Here is a 16,165-nt window from a genome sequence, read left to right on the forward strand (position 1 = left end):
TCTGTCATTTTGTGTCTTTTTTTTGTAATTTTGTGTCTTTTTTTCGTCATTTTGATATTGCCTCCAGCGGCCCCCAGGTAATTTGAGTTTGAGACCCCTGCTCTAAATGCTGGTTTCTCAACAATGTTGAATGGCTGCATCTCTTTTGCTATAAAGCGAGTACCATGCTGTCACGTTTATATTAAAGATATCCCTGATTGCAAGTTGTCAGTTAGTGGAGGGCCTCCATGTCCCGCAGCTCCCGCCGTGTTTTCTGTTCCCAGCTGAAGAAATTGGATAGATGGTTGTGTTTTAAACTGACTTTAAGTTTTGTTGTGTTGCCACTTTTTGTTGCCATTATCTTCATACAAATTTGACATATGGGCTCGTTGAGGTTAGCGTGCTCTCCGCTATCCGTTCATCCGTTCATCCGGCTTTGAAACTAATTTCATTTATGACACTCAACTTTCTGTAATTGTACAACTACGGCCGTCAGAAAATTTAGCTTCAAGTACGCTAATTCTTTCTTTTTCTCTGCTTCACCTGCTTCAACGCTGTCCGGTGTGGACATCTGTCTGTGTGTGTTTGTGTGTGTGTGTGTGTGTGTGTGTGTGTGTGTGTGTGTGTGTGTGTGTGTGTGAGCCCCGCCTCCCCACAGGTTGACTGACAGGATTACTTATGTAAACAAACAAGCATGTAAACGACGAAAAGTTATTGAGTCCGGAAAAACTATGGTGTCCATTTTTGTTTATTAAACAATAAGTCGATATATTGATTATCGTGATCGTGATCACTTATTGTAAGTCGCTTTGGACAAAAGCGATTGTGACATGTATGTATGTATGTATGTATGTATGTATGTATGTGACAGGCCTAGCGACCACCACCCCCCTCTCTGCTTATATAACGTGTCTTTTCTCTTCCTCCTCCTCCGCTGCAGCACGTGCGTGTGGGCTGGGAGCAGCTGCTCACCACCATCGCCAGAACCATCAACGAGGTGGAGAACCAGATCCTGACCCGCGACGCCAAGGGCATCAGCCAGGAGCAGCTCAACGAGTTCAGAGCCTCCTTCAACCACTTCGACAGGGTGAGGAGGAGGAACGCACAAGAACCACCACACGCTGCAGGATAGAGCTTAGTTTTTATTATCAACATCAGTCTGACAGATATAAGACATGCATGTGTCTTTGGTTTCAATATTCAAACACGATTAAGAAGTTGAAACATGCTTGCAGGAGCTGCACCAGGGATTTTATCACTTCACATCTTTAATATTTGTTCCTATCATTAAAAACACAAATGTTTTCCTTTGCAGAAGAGAAACGGCATGATGGACCCAGACGACTTCCGTGCCTGCCTCATCTCCATGGGCTACGATCTGGTTAGTGCAACACGTACATTTTCTGGACAAATAAACTGTTAATATTGAGTCAAATCTCAGGCCCAGACCACATGTACACAGGTATTTTTTTTTTTAAATGTAGCTTTCAACTTTGTGTTTCAGCTTTTTGTCCACATACAAACTATTCTCAGAATGTTTAAGTTGAATGTGAACTGCTAACTAAGCCTATGCTATACACTGTAAAAAATGTTTGTAGAAATTACAGTAAAACACTGTCGAATTGCATGTAGGGCGAAAAAATTTAAAGATTATTCAGTCAAAATTACAGTTTTTGATAATATTTACATTTAAATTTACAGTAGAAAACCAACTCACTGTAATTCTTACGGGAAAGTTCTGGCAGCCACAGCTTCCGGTATTTTACTGTAAATTAAACAGTTTTTTTTTTTTTTTACAGTGTACATATATTGGTAAACACTTCATTGGCCTGTAGTGCATTACTACACCTTCACTTTTACCCCAGCATTTCAACCACATGTATGAGAATATTAAGTTGATTATCACTTCCAGAACCAGCTGGAAATTGTAGATTTTCAACCGTACGACACAAGTGAAGTGAGATTAGTCTCTAAGTTCAGCTACATTTATCTTGATGTGGAAGTTGATTGTGTGTTGAACACGAGCTCAATTATGTGAAATGTTACAAATATAAAAATTTGTACCTGTAGATCCAAGTGAAGTGTTAATAAATATACCTGTGTACATGTGGACCAGGCCTCAGTGGATATGAAAGCAGCAAGAGATCAAAGCTTCACCTGACTTCACTAATGAGTGATTAAATAATGTTAGCATACAGTCAAAATTATTAGACCACCCTTGTTTTCTTCAGTTTCTTGTTCATTTTAATGCCATGTACAACTAAAGGTACATTTGTTTGGACAAATATAATGATAACAACAAAATTAGCTCGTAAGAGTTTAATTTAAGAGCTGATATCTAGACATTTTCCATGGTTTTCTTGATAATCATTTGGTTACTATAAAAAAAACGTGGAAAATGTCTAGATATCAGCTCTTAAATTAAACTCTTATGAGTTAATTTAGTTGTTATCATTATATTTGTCCAAACAAATGTACTTTTAGTTGTACAAGGCATTACATTTAAGAGGAAATTGAAGAAAAAGGGTGGTCTAATAATTATTTCCACGACTGTATGTCTGAACTGATCCGACCCGTTTCCTCTCTGACAGGGTGAGGTGGAGTTTGCTCGCATCATGACCCTGGTGGACCCCAACAACACGGGCGTGGTGACCTTCCAGGCCTTCATCGACTTCATGACCCGCGAGACCGCTGAGACCGACACCGCAGAACAGGTCATGGCTTCCTTCAAGATCCTGGCTTCAGATAAGGTGAGCACACAAACACAACGTCTGGTCGTCAGCTTTCACCTGAACTCAGCACCACACACACAACACAGTGATCTAACTTTGTAGTTTTTTGGTCATTATTCCTATCAGTTATCACTAAGATCTGGGAAAAACTGTAACCCAGCCAGTTTATCAGACAGCTTTCTGCTGCCACATGACTTCTTGGCCATGTTTGCGGGCAATTATGTTTAGGCCAGTCACGATAACACAATTTTTTTAGAACGATACATTTTCCCAGAAACTATCACAATAAACGATAGTATTGTTGTATTGACGTTGTTTTAGATTTATAATGATATTAGAGCATAATAGGTACATTCTTTTCCACAACAATTAATTTTTAAATCTTGAGAATATTAAACATTGGAATTGAAACGTAGAAAGTGATATCTTCAAATCACTCAAAGAGTTTATAGCAAAGTATATATATATATAAACATAAACTTACATGGCTGCCACTTATTATATTGGATAAAGGGTTTTTTTGTTTTGTATGTTTGTCTTTTTTCCCCTAAGAGTATTTTTGTACAGATCTTGCACATTTGAGAAAAATAGATTTAGTGAAAATAGGGATTGGCGTTTGAAAGGAAACTGCTTTTTCTATAACATTAACGATCAATTAATCGATTAATTGCTAAGTTTTTATACGTGCTCCATACATGGTTGGGGCTATTTGACTTAAACTGCTGGAAATGGACTTTTCCATCATATTCTAATGTATTGAGATGCAGCTGTCCATTGAGAGTGGGATATTTTACTGACTCCCTCTCTCTCTTTCTCTCTCCTCCAGAACTACATCACAGTGGATGAGCTGCGCAGGGAGCTGCCGCCCGAGCAGGCCGAGTACTGCATCAGCCGCATGACCAGGTACATCGGAGCAGACGGCTCCGCCGGCGCCCTGGACTACATCTCCTTCTCCAGCGCCCTCTACGGAGAGAGCGACTTATAAACGAGGCCCGCTTCTCTTGCCTCCTCCCGTCCCTTCTTCCCAGCTCCTTAACTATTTCTCCTCTGTGGAGAAGAGCGATTTAAACCCCTTCCGCTGTCCTTCTCTTTTTTTTCCTCTAACTTTCTTCCTCTTCTCCCCCCACCCCTCCCTCCCTCCTCCCTGCCCCCAAGAAACACTGCCCAGAGAGGGTGAGAGTAGAAGGCTTTGCTCAGATCTTAGTTGTGTTTGGACACCCTCGTTTCTGTCAGAGTGCCTTTTAAAAAAACCAGCAATGTGCCGGGTATTGCACTGAACTTATGTAAGCAGCATACATATACCGTACCTGCCTGTAGGAAACAGAAGGAGGTAATGAGGGGGAGTTGAGTTATTCTGAGCCAAGCCTCCTGCTCTCCCCACTCTCTCAGATGACATATTTTTTTGTAGAAGGGTAATTAAAGAAGAAAACATGATGAAAAAGCTGGTTGGTCAGTTGGCTTGGTTGGTTGTGTATTTGTGCAGATGCATGCTATGTTGAAGTTTAGAAACGCTGTCTTTGAGTCTCTTGACTCCTCCTTAAAATCACACAGAAACACAAGGAGCCTGTTAACATTTCAGTCAGCAGAGGAGAGAAGCAGGTCAGGTGCTATTATTATTACGAAGCCAGTCTAAACACTGAAAACACTCAAATACCACGGCACTGTGAAACCTGAATGTTAGCACGATCTTAAAGCCTTAAGCTCAGGAACAAACGGAGGCTGAATGGGAGCACTGAATATTAAGATCCAGAGGGAGAGCAGAGCACTGTGGGTAAATATAGAGGAAGAGAGGGCCGTGGCTGAGAGGGGACTTAAAGAACGACGACAGAAAGTCCGATCCCACACACCTCTCTCCTGATCCGAACGTACAAATGTGATTTTTCTTTTTTTCTTTTGGAGGAGGAGGAGGGAGGTGCTGCGCAGTGAGAGACAACAGGGAATCAGGAAAGTTGCGGACAAAATAAGAAGAATAAATACTGTACGTGGGACCATAGCAGGCCTACAGTATGTCGTGACGAGGCAGATAGGGTTTTGGTCCCGTCGGCAGGTCGGCCGTGATAATCAGTGCGAGTAGACTCCTCCTCCGCAGGATATATGCATGATATTTAAATTTCATCTGTGCTCCATTCTCCTCAGCTCATTCTGTCCTTCATCACCATCCCCAAAACTCACTCTCACACAGTTTAAATTTTAAAAACCTCAACTTGGAATAAAAAAGGAAAATTATATTACTAAACAGCAGTTGTGTTGTTTTTTCTCTCTTTTATACCTAAATGCTCGACTTGTTACTTGTGTCTACTGCTGAAAAAAAACCTGCTAAGAAGTCGGGATGGGAGTTTGGGAGAAATCTGCCAACTCCATTATCTATAACATTAACGATTAATTCATTGCTGCATGCATACATGGAAATAATAAAAGCTATATATAAAGGACTATGCAGAAGCCTGTTTTGATAGCGGACACTTTTATTTTGAAAGGATGAAAAGAGATTTGATCCTGATGATCGTAAAACTAAATCAAGTGAGATTAAACTCAAGATAACGTCAAGGAGTTCAATGTTTTATGTTTCAGCCCCCGTAGAGGCATGACGTTAGTTTTCAAGGTTTGATACAGTAACTTCAATAATACTCTTGTATTTCTGTGTGTTTTATAATTGTTATTGCAACTTTCAGTTTGCAAACTGTAGCTTTATCCAACTTAATTCTCAGCTCATTGGCTTATTGACGTACGGCCGCAGAACTGAACGCTCGGCCGTGTTTCAGTTCAGTGATACTGATACACAGAGAGAATCAGAGATAAAACTAAAATTAAAAAAATTCACAGATCGATTAAAAATTCCACATGTTCGACCAAATTCTTAACAACCGATCGATTAATTATTCCCATCCCTACTAAGAAGTCAAAATATAGAGAAAATGCATGAAAATTAAAAATTTCACATTGGCTTCCATACATTAGTATCATTTGTTGACCAGGTGTAGCAGTAAACACTTGACGCCTCGTCTCAGCTGTGAAGATTTTAAAACTGTCTGACCTTTAACCTCCGCCGGCCCGAGGTCACATGTCGGGGTTGTTGCCGGGCTCCCAGCAGAGGTGTGAGGGGAAGTCCAGGTTCCTCTCGTGAGCGAAGCGCATCCAGCGCTCCTCGTCGCCGCGGTGCGTCAGATACCTGCAGCCCATCCGCTGCTCAAACTCCCGCAGGTCGCACCACAGCTGGAAGTCCTGCAGGAGGAAGAGGAGGGAGAACTTTACTCTCAATTTGATCTGAACAAAGATTTTCTTCTTTGTGATACAACATGTTTGGCCGTCATGCTACACATTGTAATGAGCCAATATTAACATGCAACACAATCACAGAAAATAATATTTTATGCAGCATTTTCAAACCATTACATGTTTTCTATCCAAGCAGTATCCAGTATATTTTCTCTTCTTTTTTCTTTTTATAATTGTATGGTGGCTTTTAACCAAACAAACAAACAGACAGGGCAATTTCTAGCTTGCTTGACATTATATAAAAACAAACAAGGTTCCTGATCCTGATTTAGAAAAAACGCCATACTATAGTATAGTACCTGTCCAATAATGGCAGAAAAACCCATATTATAGCATGTAAAAAAACACTAATATGTAGAAAAATGTCATGATAAATATAAAAAAAATCCATTGAAAAGGCCATAAAAATGTCATCATATAGAATGTTTTTCAAAATAAAAACATGGAAAGGCTATTAATGAGCCTCAAGGATCTGAAATACACACAGAAGACAGAAACAAGTTTAACTACGAGTTAAATACATACATAATATTTGAACTAACCAAATTCATAAAAAAAAACCCTATTAGTCTGTTGCTGCTGTGGCTATAATAAGGGGCATTTAAATTTTTTATAACTTTTTCACGAAAAATTTCGACATACTATAGTTTGACTTTTTTTATTTTGTCCATTTATTTCTTTGTTTTTTTTCCCCCATGACTGTATATAGAATGTTGTTCAAAATGTCATAAAACATGGAAAGGCTTTTAATGAACTCAATATTAAAATAAGATAAGATATGACTTTATTTATCCTGCAGTGGGGAAATTTAGTTGTCAAAGCAGCTCAAGATACAGACACATAGATATAGAAGACAGAATAAGAATATAGTATAATTCCAGTTATGATTCTTTTTTTAAACCCTGAATGGATCTTTTATATTTTATAGTCCTGCTCATATCAGACTACAAACTTGTGTACAGTAAAAGCTCTCACCTGCAGCCAGGGGTGTCCCAGAGCTTTGCCCACACTGTACCTGCGTCTGACCGACACCTGCAGCAGGTTGTTGATGAGACTCACAGCTGAGAGATGAAAACACACACAGGATTCACTCAGATCGGGTTAAAAGTTGTCCACTGGAGTCACCCAGTGGACAACAGGAGGATGCATCACCTGTCTGGGACACATTTTTGTGTTGTTGTCTTGTATTTATTGTTGTTCGTTTGTTTTTAAATGTTCATCTTTTATTTTGTGTTCAAATAAATTCTCAATCAATCAATCAATCAATCAATCAATCAATCAATCAATCAATCAATCAATCAATCAATCAATCAATCAATCAATCAATCAATCAAGTTTTCATTAAAAAGCCCTAACCCTCCAGAGAGATGGAGGCCCACGGCTGTCTTGGGTACATGAACGCAGCGTTGGTGATCTGCTGCCTGATGTCCTCGTCCTCGTTGAAGGGGAACGTCCCGCTGAGGCTCACGTACATGATGACGCCCACCGACCACATGTCCAGAGAACGGTTGTAGCCGCAGCTGCTGATCACCTCTGGCGCCAGGTAGGCCGGCGTGCCCACCACCGAGCGGCGGAAAGACTTCTCGCCGATGATGCGGGCGAAGCCGAAGTCGCACAGCTTCACCTGCAGCAGAGTTTAGGGTTTAATACGGGTACATTAACCCTCTGGACCCACTTTAATTTACTACCCTTCAGACCCTTCGGGTTGAAAATGTCCACTTACAAAACAACACTATAAAAACTTTACAGATTAATATTTTTTTCTACTTTTTTCTGCATAAACCTCTTCAACAACATCCGTCCTGCTCACAGTTACCTAAGAATCAAGTATTTTGAGGGTTATAATCTTTTATATGCCAGTTTGATTGCACAATGTCACTGATGTTTTTTATGAAAAAAAAACACAAAATTGTAATTATTTTCGATATAATAAATCATTTTTGGCTGGGGCATTGGCTTTTATCACAGCCTTGGATATGTCAAAGATTAAGAACAAAAATTGATTTCGATGCATTTTTAATGTTTGTTTTTTTACTACTGTTTAAGGCCATTAAGGCTGAAAATGTCCAAAATGTGATAATTTTTTTTAAACTTTTTTTCTGAAAAACTTTTACAACAACTTCTGCCCTGCTCAAAACTACCACATGTTTAAACATTTTGGGCATTTTAACCCTTAAAATCTTTGAATGTTTGGTAGTTTTGAGCAGATCAGAAGTTGTTTAAGATGTTTATGCAGAAAAGTAGAAAAAAATATCAATCTGCAAAGTTTTTATAGCATTTTTTTGGAGGTGGACATTTTCAGCCCAAAGGGTCTGAAAGGGTAGTACATTTGTACACAGTGTATTATAGACCCATTAGAAAAATTTAAATATGAATTTCAAAATATATCAAGAAAAAAAAACTTCCAAAAGTCATGCCATTTTCAGTATCACAGCCAAAATGATTGCCAAAACAAAAGTGAAAAATGACAAATATGGCTGAAAATGTCCCGAGTGGTTAAAACACATGTATGAAACAATCAGTGCAGTCCCCACCTGAGGGAACGGGTCTGCAGAGGCCAGCAGCACGTTCTCAGGCTTCAGGTCACAGTGAGCGATGTGTTTGAAGTGCAGATACCGCAGAGCCTCGAGGATCTGGAACACACACAGAAGACAGAAGCAAGCTTAACTATGAGTCATGATATAATGTACATCATATTTAAACTATGTTTAAAGCGAAACACATAAAACGGCATACTATGGCATATACTAAAAAGACAAAAATCTGTTGAAGTGAAGTTTGTCCAAAAATGCTGTGAAACACAGGAGAATAGTAGCATGTTGATCACGGTAATAGTAAAATATGTCCAAACCCCCCTTTTTTCCTAAAAAAGACAAAAAGAGTGGTATTGTTTACTGATGGAAAGTGTCCTGACCTGAGTCACCAGGAAGCGGGTGTTGCGTTCAGGGAGTCGGCCTCTCTCACTGGAGAGGATCATCTCCAGCATGTCTCCATGGAGCTTCTCCATCACCACAAACACATGCTCCACCGTCTCAAACATCCCCTCCAGCAGAACCACCCCGAGGTGGGACAGATTCTGGGTCACACACACACACACACACACACACACACACACACACACACACACACACACACACACACAGCATTAGTGAGACAGATCTGATGCTGTAATGAACAGAGGAGAACGGCGGGTCAGTACCTGCAGGATGGCCACTTCGTTCCTCAGCTGTCTCTCCTGTTTGGTTGGAAAACGCGTCTTGTCGATGACTTTAATGGCGACTGACCGACCCGACTTCCTGTGGGTACCTGAGGAACGACAAATACACAAATTATAGAACTTTTCCTCTTTATTTTCAACCAGTTCATATGCATTTTATTTATTGGGGAAATACCGTAAAAAGATAATTAGCACTAACCTAATGAAAGGTATGGTTTTATAACAATTGCCAAAAACACACAGTTTGTCGTAGAAAGAAACTGTAAAAACAGGCATTATTATCTGAGCTTTCCGACAGTCCTTGAATGGATCATAGGTTAGGTTAGTTTGGGTTAGAAAAAGTAACCAAAACAAAGCTTAAAATTGTGATATTTCTATGAAATATGAACACTTTATCCTACATGTCTCATTTCAAACGTCACCAAAAATAAAGCGTTTGTAATAACTAGATCCTGTTAAAAACATTAAATTCTGCTCCTCAGCAACACTGTGAAGTCATGATTGATTTTGCTGAGACGAACGGTCACGTGACCAATATTCACTGAAAATCTGTTTACACAGAGCTGAGAGGAGAGGACAGGAGAGGCTTTAAACATGTTAATAGTTCAATATGTATAGTATGTGGAGACACAATCTGTTTTTCAAAAATATTCATGACACTTGTGCACACTTGGAAAAGTGTTTTATATGTAAATTCTATATTATTAGAATTAAAAAATAATAATCTATCAGAGAAATTCAACTTGCGTTTTTTTCTTTTTTTTAAGATTTATGTCATTGTAACTGTGTTATTCTGCAACAAAGACATTTTTTAGTTGTTCCCACTTCTAGGCATGATTGTGCTGATTCCATAGAGCTGCAGGACTTTTATATATAGATTTTATATATATATTTTATATATTGCTGTGAAATACAAGGCCACAGTGAGTAAAATGTAAAAAGAGCAAAAAACGCCCTGAAACTGCTCAGAGGGTTAAACAATGCTCACCTTTGTAAACGACTCCAAACTGTCCTGAGCCCAAAACCTCGTCTGTGGAGATCTGATACACCGAGCTGATGTCCTGAAACACACACACACACACACACACACACACACACACACACACACACACACACACACACACACAAACATTAACACTAAACAACACATCTAGTTATGGAGAAGAAGTTCATAAATGGATCCTTACCACGCTGTCTCTGTGTGAATCTTCATCTGTAATCAAAACAATAACAAGATCATTTTAGTAAACATTTACTGTCAAACAAAACCTTTAAAATCAATTATATCTGCTTTTATCTTCATGCTTGTTTGGAGGTTGTCCGACTCATGAGAAAGCACATTAATGATCATTTTTGTTATGTAATCCTGACACTTTTCACTTATTACGAGAAAAATCCAAATTCATTTAACTTTTATTTATTTTAGTTATTAATGTAAAAAAATAAATAAAAGCTCATCACACTTGTTTAAATGAGCTCTAAAAAGCTGTATTGTCTAATTTCCATCCCATAATAATCATAAAATAATAATAATAATAATAATAATAAACCATGGTTCTCGTCGCCGTGTCCTCCGCTGCTCTCCACGGGCATCAGAGCCTGGCGGATGGCGCTCTCCCAGGCCGGCCCGTCCTCTCCGGCCACCACGCAGTACACCAGCGAGGCCGTCACCACCTCTAAGGAGTGTGCGCTGTTGCCTGGCAACGACGGCACGGAGAAGTGGGCGGGGCCTCGGACCTGCAGCACCTCGGACAGCGTGATCTCCTGCAGGAGAGACGAGACAGACGAAGAGGGTTTTATTATTATGTTTAATATTCTTAGTCCCTTCATGTTCACCTGTTGTCTCTGTTAACTCATTGTTGCTAATAAATATGTGATGATACTGTAGAAAATCTGAATATAAATTAAATAAAAGCTCTGTCTTAAGTCACAAATTTTCAATAAATTAAAAATTCTACTTTTTTTAGACTTCAATTGTTGATCAACTGCATTTAACTGCAGTGTTGTATCGATACATTATCACGCTGTGCATTAAAATAACTTTTTAGAAAAGGCCTCAGTATTAGCTGATGAAGTTATAACTAATTAAAATCACTAATTATTCACTTCTTGAACCAAGTCAGACAATACAGTTGAATATGGAAAATTCTGACTATAAAATTATATAATTACATTAAAGTCAATATTTAATAAATAAACTGAAATAAATTGAATTAAGATAAAGATTAAGATTTCCTTTATTAGTCCCACAATGGGGGAATTTCAAGAATGAAATAAATAAATAAATACTGAAATAAATTAATTAGGCAATTTAATATCTATATATAAAAAGTCCAAAATAGATGTGGATTAATAAAGAAAAAAAAAATATTAGAAGTCATTTTAAATATTATTAAACCATGTTGACTTATTTATATATTAATTGCCTAATTTATTGTATATAATAATAATTATGTTAGCTGTTTAGTCATGACTATATTAGTTATTCATGACTTAAATGGCATTCAATAACTGACTATCCACTGGTGTTATTAAAGGTCATAATTGATTATTAACATAATTGTTGATTATTTTTCTGTAAATCGATTAAGTGATTTGTCGCCAAATGTTAGCAGCTCTAATATTCATACCAAAGGTTATGAGAAATTAATAAACATTTATTGTGGCTTTTTCTTAATTGTTGGAATTTGTAGTAATTATTTAAATGGTTTTATATCTTATGTTCTGGATTTTATCATTCCCTTTCACTGTAAAAAAAAAAAAAAAAAAGTGCTTCTCTGCGATTAAATCTTTTTTTTTAATTAGTTATTTATGACTTAAAAGGCATTCATATCTGACTATCTCCTGGTGTAATTAAAGGTCAGTCAGTGTATGATTATTTGCTGGTGATGAGTTGAACCTTGTAGAACTTGGTGCTGCTCTCGTTCTGGTACAGAGTGATGCTCTTCCAGTCCAGGATCCAGTAATGACGTTTCCTCTGAGGAAACAAACCACAGACATTATTTATCATCTACAGAATGTATGTAAAGTCATCCCAACAACTGTTGTCCTGTCACTTTAGTCCACTTAGTTGGTTTAGAGCATTAATGATCGTCTGATTATTTTTTTCGAGGATAATCGATGAATAGTTTGGTCTGTGAAATGTCAGAAAACAGTAAAAAAATTCTCAAATTCTGTCTTTAAATGTTTTGTCAGACAAAACACAAAGATTTACAGATACATATTACATAAAACTGAGAAAAGCATGAAATCCTCCTATTTCAAAGCCTATTTTTGCATTTTTTAAAAATACATTAACCCTTATGCCCTCCTCTGGCATTTTTGGATGTGCTACAATGGGAAAATGGTTGAATTTGGTGGAATACAATGAAAATGTCAAATATCACTAATTTTCTTCAAAATGAAATGCTGACAATACAGAATGCATGGTGTTATAACATAATGACAGTGAGATTTATAAAAAAAAAAGATGTGGTTTGAATGAAAGTCTATGAGGCATTTCGGCCATGAAGGTCACCAGAGGGAGAATCTGGCAAACAAATACATTTTGTTGCTAATCTTTGACACAATCCAAGACTCTAATCACAATCAAAACCCCAGTTCCCTACAATATAGAGACTTACAAAGACCAAAAAAAGACCATAAAGAGGAGTAAAAGACAAAAAAAAACACACACATTAACTACAGAGACACAAAATAACCAAAATTGACAAAAAAAAAAGACACAAAACGACCAAGAAAAACTTAAAATGGCTACAAAAAGACACAAAATGACGAATAAAAGACACAAAATAACACTATTGATTATGTGGAAAATAATATATATATTTTTTGCTTTTGTGAAAGAAACTATGAAATCATTCAAATATGTAAACTGGCATATAAAGGCTTAAAACTCTGAAAATGATTAAATATTTGATCGTTTTGAACAACTGAAGTTGTTTGAGAGATTTATGGAAAAAAAAGCAGAAGAAAATATTGATGTATTGTAATTAAATATCAGTTTTTGTGTGCAAAAGGGTAGTAAATTTGATAAGGGCATAAGTGGATGGTGGAGTAAAAGTTGCAGCTGTGCTCACCAGCGTGTCAGTGTCGGTGTGGTGCAGCAGCCACCCCTCCCTCAGGACTCCTCCCGCTCTCCTCTTGGAGTGATGCACCGACTGGACGAGCCTCATCAGAGGGATGTAGCTGCTGAAACACGGACTGATGGAGACACAGAAGACAGGAGACAGGGATTGAAAACTGAATAAAAGTCACTTTCTTTAGCAGGTGTGTCCTGTTTTACCTTCTGAACGCCTCTAGGTGGCAGTAAAGCCTAAAACTACTGAACACAACCAGTTTGTTCTGCAGATGATTACAGCAAAGATGAGTTTTAGTTTGTGTGAAGGAGTTTACTGAATTTCCCCTTGGGGATGAATAAAGTAATTTTGATTTGATTAAACGTATGACATCATCAGAATGCCATGACATCCAAAGGTATAGGAGTGTTGGTCCAATATCCATGACTACATAAAAACAATTAGTGGTCGGGACATCCCTTTCATTCCAAGGTGTTGAAGGATTTAACTCCATCCTAATCTAATGGGTTCAAACTGCAATTATGCTTGGACCAAAGCTGGTTGTGTGAAGGAAATTTTGTGTTTCCTGGCGGCGACCTACTTGATATTCAAGACGCAAGGCCTTGTGGGAACTCGAACTGTGAACTTAACTCTGATAACACCATGTGAGAGGGGAACGTGTAAATAAGTGAGGTCTGTCCTGATGTGCTGTATAGCAGGAAGGTTAGAGCGCTGTACGGGACTTTGTTGCTTAGTTAAATAACCATCCGGGACTGAGCGGTGTGTTGCAGTACGGATGTGTTAATAAAACCTGGAGAACTGAGTATTGTGTGCGCCTTGTTTGGTCAGCTCACCCATTAACTTAGTGCAGTTGTCAAAACTGCCACGACAGTTGTTATGAATTGGAAAGCCCCCACTGCACCGGTACCATCTCTGATCTCTGTGGTACATCAAACTGGGAAAACTGGCTGCACTGGAAAATGTATCTTTTAGGCTGGTAAATAGGTTGGAGCATTATCATCAGAAGTGGAGGCGCTTTCATGCCTATATGGACGGGAGTTGATTCGAGTGTCATAGGTGTGGTGTATATAGAAGTGGCTGACTATTAGTACTGTTGGAAGCATCGAGTTCAGCGTTACACTCATCCCCATCTTGTTTCCGATACGGGGAGCAGACCATATTTGGACTGTGGAGGAGGAGAGGGATCTGATCACTGACTACAGCCTCTCTACACCTCAACCTGACTGAGAGAAGCTGCTGCTAATTCATGTTAGCATTAACTGGAGCATTAACTGGGATGTTAGTTTTGGCTAGCAAAAAAACAAAAACAAAATGTATGTTACTTACCTCAGAAAAATGAGCAGCGACTCCTTGGAGTGTCTGTTAGTCCAACCAAACGCTGAACAAGACATTATTACTTTCTAATAAACTGTCATTAAGTGAAAATACAGTGAAAGGGTCAAAGTTATGAGACCAAATCGGTAAACTTCCTTTTTTATCTACATAACGTTATATATAACTTTATTGACATTTTGCCGTGGATACGCATTGTTCTGCTTCTTGTCTGATTGTTAGTGACTTGTCAATGAAAGGTAGCCACACTCTAAATGGGGCCATTATTTGAACTATTAACATCAGATTGTCTTGAAGCAGATGTTTTACTAGTGATTGAGACCATAGTGTTGTCCTAAAAAAAAATTCTGAGGCAATAACTCAAGTGAGAAGTTTTCTCATTTTACACTGAAATGAATGGACAGAATGTTGCAGCCACACTAAGCGCCCCCTGCTGGAATTTTTGGTAGAATGCAGCTTAAGGCACTTCCTGGTTTGCCTCCAAGCTCAGATACGGAGATTGCCGCCTGCTACTACGTACTCTTTTGGCGCCTTTTCATTCTAAATTTGTATGATTGTTTTGTTTTGTTTTTCTTGTTGTTTCTATCTTTTATTGTAAAGATTGTTATTTTGGTATTCATACAACCTAACATGCAAATATGTTGAAGTATGCTTCCTTTTGCTTATTTATGTATATTTTCTTTATCCGCTGCTATACTCTGGTTGTATGTTGTTGCTGTGTTCATATGTTTGTGTGTGTGTGTGTGTGTGTGTGTGTGTGTGTGTGTGTAAAATGGTTATTGAAAACTCAAATAAAAGATTAATCATAAAAAAAGAATGTGATGACATCATCAGAATAAATTAAGGAGCCTCTGACCTCATCGACTCGTGTTTGCTGGTTGAGTCACCGTCAGTTGACATCTCCTCGTCAGACGTCTCTCTGCTGGTGATCTCTGAATCATCGTCCTCCGGGTCCACTGGGAGGCTGAGAGACGCTGCAGAGGATTCTGGGAAAGTGACAGCATGCACGGACAAAACACCATGTGAGTGCATTAGACATCTGCTTATCAAATGATGTTAGGGAGTAAAATAGAACAGATGGTCAAGTGGTAGTGTTAAATGTTAAGAAATACACAGGGCTGCAACTATTGACTATAAGCACACTTCCATCATTGAAAGGTTTATAATATAGCACTAATGGCTCTTATAGCAATATAACTTGATTGTTTCCCTTTAGTTCAAAGTGTCTGCTAAATGACTAAATGTAAATAATATAAGAAAAAATGAGAGAAAAAATAGCAAGTGTGGTTGAATTTTTTTTTGATTTGTTCAACCAGTGATCCAAAACTTGAATATCTTCACTTTGTAACTATATAAAAACTTAAAGACGCAGCAAATCGAGCACAATAAAAAATAAAAAATTACAGTTGAATTATCTAAAAAAATGCACCCATTAAAAAATGTTTTTAACCAGAGAGAATTACATTTTTCTTAACAGTAAAAACAAATGATAAAATCCAGAACATAAGATATAAAACAAGATAAAATAATTTGAATAATAACTACAAATA

The 16,165-nt window shown here is 38.0% G+C and overlaps 2 protein-coding genes across 3 annotated transcripts in view; one reads left to right on the forward strand and one right to left on the reverse strand.

Annotated features, from left to right (window-relative positions):
* Positions 1-3,696, forward strand: part of actn3b (actinin alpha 3b) — a 51,524-nt gene extending 47,828 nt beyond the window's left edge. For both annotated transcript variants that reach the window (XM_059354882.1, XM_059354880.1), the window contains exons 18-21: positions 920-1,066; positions 1,295-1,360; positions 2,571-2,729; positions 3,538-3,696. In XM_059354882.1, the coding sequence (XP_059210865.1) occupies positions 920-1,066; positions 1,295-1,360; positions 2,571-2,729; positions 3,538-3,696 (531 nt within the window). The remainder of the gene's footprint in view (positions 1-919; positions 1,067-1,294; positions 1,361-2,570; positions 2,730-3,537) is intronic.
* The window catches only part of prkd4 (protein kinase D4), a 50,144-nt gene continuing 36,479 nt past the window's right edge, over positions 2,501-16,165 (reverse strand). Inside the window, exons 8-20 of the mRNA XM_059354883.1 lie at positions 15,472-15,601; positions 13,284-13,407; positions 12,104-12,181; positions 10,755-10,968; positions 10,392-10,417; positions 10,193-10,265; positions 9,187-9,293; positions 8,902-9,063; positions 8,522-8,620; positions 7,344-7,611; positions 6,933-7,048; positions 5,746-5,975; positions 2,501-2,714 (exon numbers count right to left, since the gene is read on the reverse strand). Of these exons, the coding sequence (XP_059210866.1) occupies positions 5,769-5,975; positions 6,933-7,048; positions 7,344-7,611; positions 8,522-8,620; positions 8,902-9,063; positions 9,187-9,293; positions 10,193-10,265; positions 10,392-10,417; positions 10,755-10,968; positions 12,104-12,181; positions 13,284-13,407; positions 15,472-15,601 (1,604 nt within the window). The 3' untranslated portion in view covers positions 2,501-2,714; positions 5,746-5,768. The remainder of the gene's footprint in view (positions 2,715-5,745; positions 5,976-6,932; positions 7,049-7,343; positions 7,612-8,521; positions 8,621-8,901; positions 9,064-9,186; positions 9,294-10,192; positions 10,266-10,391; positions 10,418-10,754; positions 10,969-12,103; positions 12,182-13,283; positions 13,408-15,471; positions 15,602-16,165) is intronic.

This window comes from Centropristis striata, chromosome 17, assembly GCF_030273125.1.
Source record: "Centropristis striata isolate RG_2023a ecotype Rhode Island chromosome 17, C.striata_1.0, whole genome shotgun sequence".
Taxonomy (NCBI): domain Eukaryota; kingdom Metazoa; phylum Chordata; class Actinopteri; order Perciformes; family Serranidae; genus Centropristis; species Centropristis striata.